Source organism: Morone saxatilis, unplaced genomic scaffold, assembly GCF_004916995.1.
Source record: "Morone saxatilis isolate NCDOM2014 unplaced genomic scaffold, NCSU_SB_2.0 Contig24, whole genome shotgun sequence".
NCBI classification, from domain to species: Eukaryota; Metazoa; Chordata; class Actinopteri; family Moronidae; genus Morone; species Morone saxatilis.
The window spans coordinates 17,202,463-17,205,290 of record NW_023339807.1 but is presented as its reverse complement, the minus strand read 5'-3'; the positions used below and the strand labels follow the sequence as shown (position 1 = coordinate 17,205,290).

General features: G+C 40.5%; 1 protein-coding gene across 1 annotated transcript; it reads left to right on the top strand.

Moving 5' to 3' along the window:
• Positions 1-210: 210 nt before the first annotated feature.
• On the top strand, positions 211-1,602 carry LOC118336104 (adult enhancer factor 1-like). Its single transcript, XM_035672680.1, has 2 exons — positions 211-562; positions 651-1,602. The coding sequence occupies exons 1-2, from the start codon at positions 400-402 to the stop codon at positions 1,328-1,330; spliced, it is 843 nt and encodes a 280-aa protein (XP_035528573.1). The 5' UTR covers positions 211-399; the 3' UTR covers positions 1,331-1,602.
• The last annotated feature ends 1,226 nt before the right edge of the window (positions 1,603-2,828 follow it).

The window sequence follows — 2,828 nt, the reverse complement described above, 5'->3', positions numbered from 1 at the left end:
GATATTGTAATATAAGTATTATTTATATTCCTTAATGTGTGAGTAGTTGAGAGAATTTCCCCCTGGGGATCAATAAAGTATTTCTGATTCTGATGTATAAACAATAATAAACATAAATAATATTCATAAATACAACTTTTAATGCTATATATTTTTAATAATTATACTATAAGGTGTTGCTTTGACTTTCTTCCCTCCCTCTGCAGCCTGGACACTGAAGAAGGGGCTCTTACCTTTGCACCGCCGGTCCAGCAGGGGGCGGTAGTGGCTCACATTGAACCCTCAGCGTGGCTCAGGCTCATGTCCGTGTTTACAAGTGAAGCGTGACGTTCACGGACTGGCCGGACTACGTCTCCTGGCGCAAATAAAAGCTGTTAATCTCCCTAAGAAACGCGCAGCATGCATTCACTGAAAGCCTTCCTCAACGAGAGGCTGACAGCGGCGGCGGAGGAGATCTTTGGAGCTGTTGAAAAGACAATAGCTGACTACAAAGAGGAGATTTCTCGTTCAAAAGATTTGGAAATCAGTCGCCTCAGGATGCAGCTGAAGCTTCTCAAGTCAGGTTGGTTTGAATGCAACCAAAACCTCATGCAACTTTGTTTTTTGCTTTTCTTAAATTGCATAATTGTGATTATTTGTCTTACACCCAGAGCCCCGGTTGGATAGATGCCTTGGAGCCCAGCTGCAGCAGCACACCCATCACCACCACCATCTCCATCCTCCTCCTCCTCCTCCTCCTCCCCCCCCTCAGCAGCAGCAGCTCCATCAGTCAATCCCTGCAGTGGAGGCTCCTGAGTCCCAGCACTGTGAGGAGGATGGGGGCAGCAGCATGGAGCAGGAGCACCCAGAGCCCTCACAGGTGAAGAAGGAGCAGCAGAGGAGCCACAGGGACTTCTGGATGGGTCACGACGCAGAGCAGCTCGAGAGCCTCGAATCAGACATCAAAGACTTCATCTCGTCTCCTTCCAGTCTGAGAGGCGGCCTGCAGGACCCCACCTTACCCTTCCACCCAAACCACCACAACGCCAACAACAACAACAACAACGAGGAGAGCAAAGAGAAACCCTACTGCTGCTCTGTTTGTGAGAAGCGGTTCAGCAACTGCTCCCACCTCGCCGCTCACATCAGGACACACACAGGGGAAAGACCTTACAGATGTGAGATATGCAGAAAGAGTTTTATCACAACCAGCGCTCTGAACAGACACCAGACGATCCACACAGAAGGGAAGCACTTTGTGTGTAATTACTGTGGGAAATCCTTCAAATGGATGGAGTCTCTTGGCCGGCACATGAGGAGTGTGCACAAGAGAGAGAATCTGCCCGTATGACTGTCATTGAACTGACACTGCCAATAGAATTATGTTGTTGCTGTATGTTAGTCCTCTATAATTAAAGTGTAAAGCATCCAGTAGGTGCCAACACTGAATGTAAGGTCTGTTTTTCTGTCTTCACTTGTGTTGGTAATCGTGACCTCATCGAGCCCTTGTGTGCATAAACACTGGCTGCAGTAAGTTATGTGTAAAAATACAACCACAGATACACCGTTTTATAAAGAAATTAAGGTAAATGTACTCTTTCTGAATAAAATTATAATATTCTACATGCTTATTGTTTAATGTATTCTGTTTTCTGCTGCAGGAGCACAAGAAGGGGAGGTTGCACTTTACTCCAGTAGGTGGCAGTAACAGCATTTCATTCACAATTTCCCATCAATCTACAATAGTTGGCAGCCTACAGACTCCAGTGCCTAATGTACTGAGTATGTACTGCTTTTCTGGGAACTGACAGTACTCTCAGTCTTCTTACAGTCAAAATATTCAAACCCTTTGTGTAAACACTTATTCTCAGTGGTGGAAAGTAACTAAGTACATTCACTCAAGTACTGTACTTTTAAGTATTTACATTTTGTGCTGCTTTTCCACTCCACTATATTTAAACATGACAGCTGGAGTTACTTTACAGATTCTGTTTATTAATACAAAATGTAATCAACAAATAAATGATGATGTGTTATTATATATTTAGCTACCACACATTATATAAAGTAATTAAAACTAGTCCCACCTCTACCAGCTACATTAAAGTGATGTACACATTGATGCATTAACAGTTAAAATCCAGTAGCAGAATATATATTATTCTTAAATGAGACGTTCTGTATAAGAAGTGATCTTATGTTTGGCACTTAAAGTTTATTTTGATGATAATAATTTGGTATTTTTAATTAATTTAAATTTTGAATGGATAACTTTTACTTTCTAAACTGTAATATTGTTACTTCTACTTATTTATTCCCTATTAATGTCCACTTAAGTAGTATTTTTGTTTGGAAAAATTATTCCGCATTGTCTGACAGTATCATAAATATTAACTTGTTCCAATTCTTCAGTGAAGCTATATGATGTCCACACTGAGTGAAATATTCAAACCAAAGACAAAAGAAATACTGTCGATATCTTCATCTAGTGCACAATTTTAAACACATATCAGCAAAATTCAGCTGAACATAGTTGGTCTCTTTTGAAACTTTGCGATCTTTTAAAATAAAGTTGTGTGGCTTTGAATTCTATGTAGCAGACCAGAGTTTATAATGACAGATCCAGTTGCATTAAAGGGTTAAAACTTTCTTTAATGGTACATTTTCATATACAAGAAGATATATGAACACATTATACATTCTTTACTATTTATGTTTGACAGATCTCTGTATTTCCACATAGGCCCTTTACATAGCAGACATTTTCTCTTGTCATAGCAGGAGAAGTGCAGGTGTTACTCAGAGATACTCAGCCAGACATTGTAAACATTCGGGCTCAGCCCAAAATT

What these genes read in the sequence shown, in the direction of transcription:
- LOC118336104 (XM_035672680.1), top strand. Translation starts at nt 400, where the DNA reads ATGCATTCACTGAAAGCCTTCCTCAACGAGAGGCTGACAGCGGCGGCG. An exon ending in GCTGAAGCTTCTCAAGTCAG is followed by an intron (nt 563 to 650) that starts GTTGGTTTGAAT and finishes TCTTACACCCAG; the next exon opens with AGCCCCGGTTGGATAGATGC.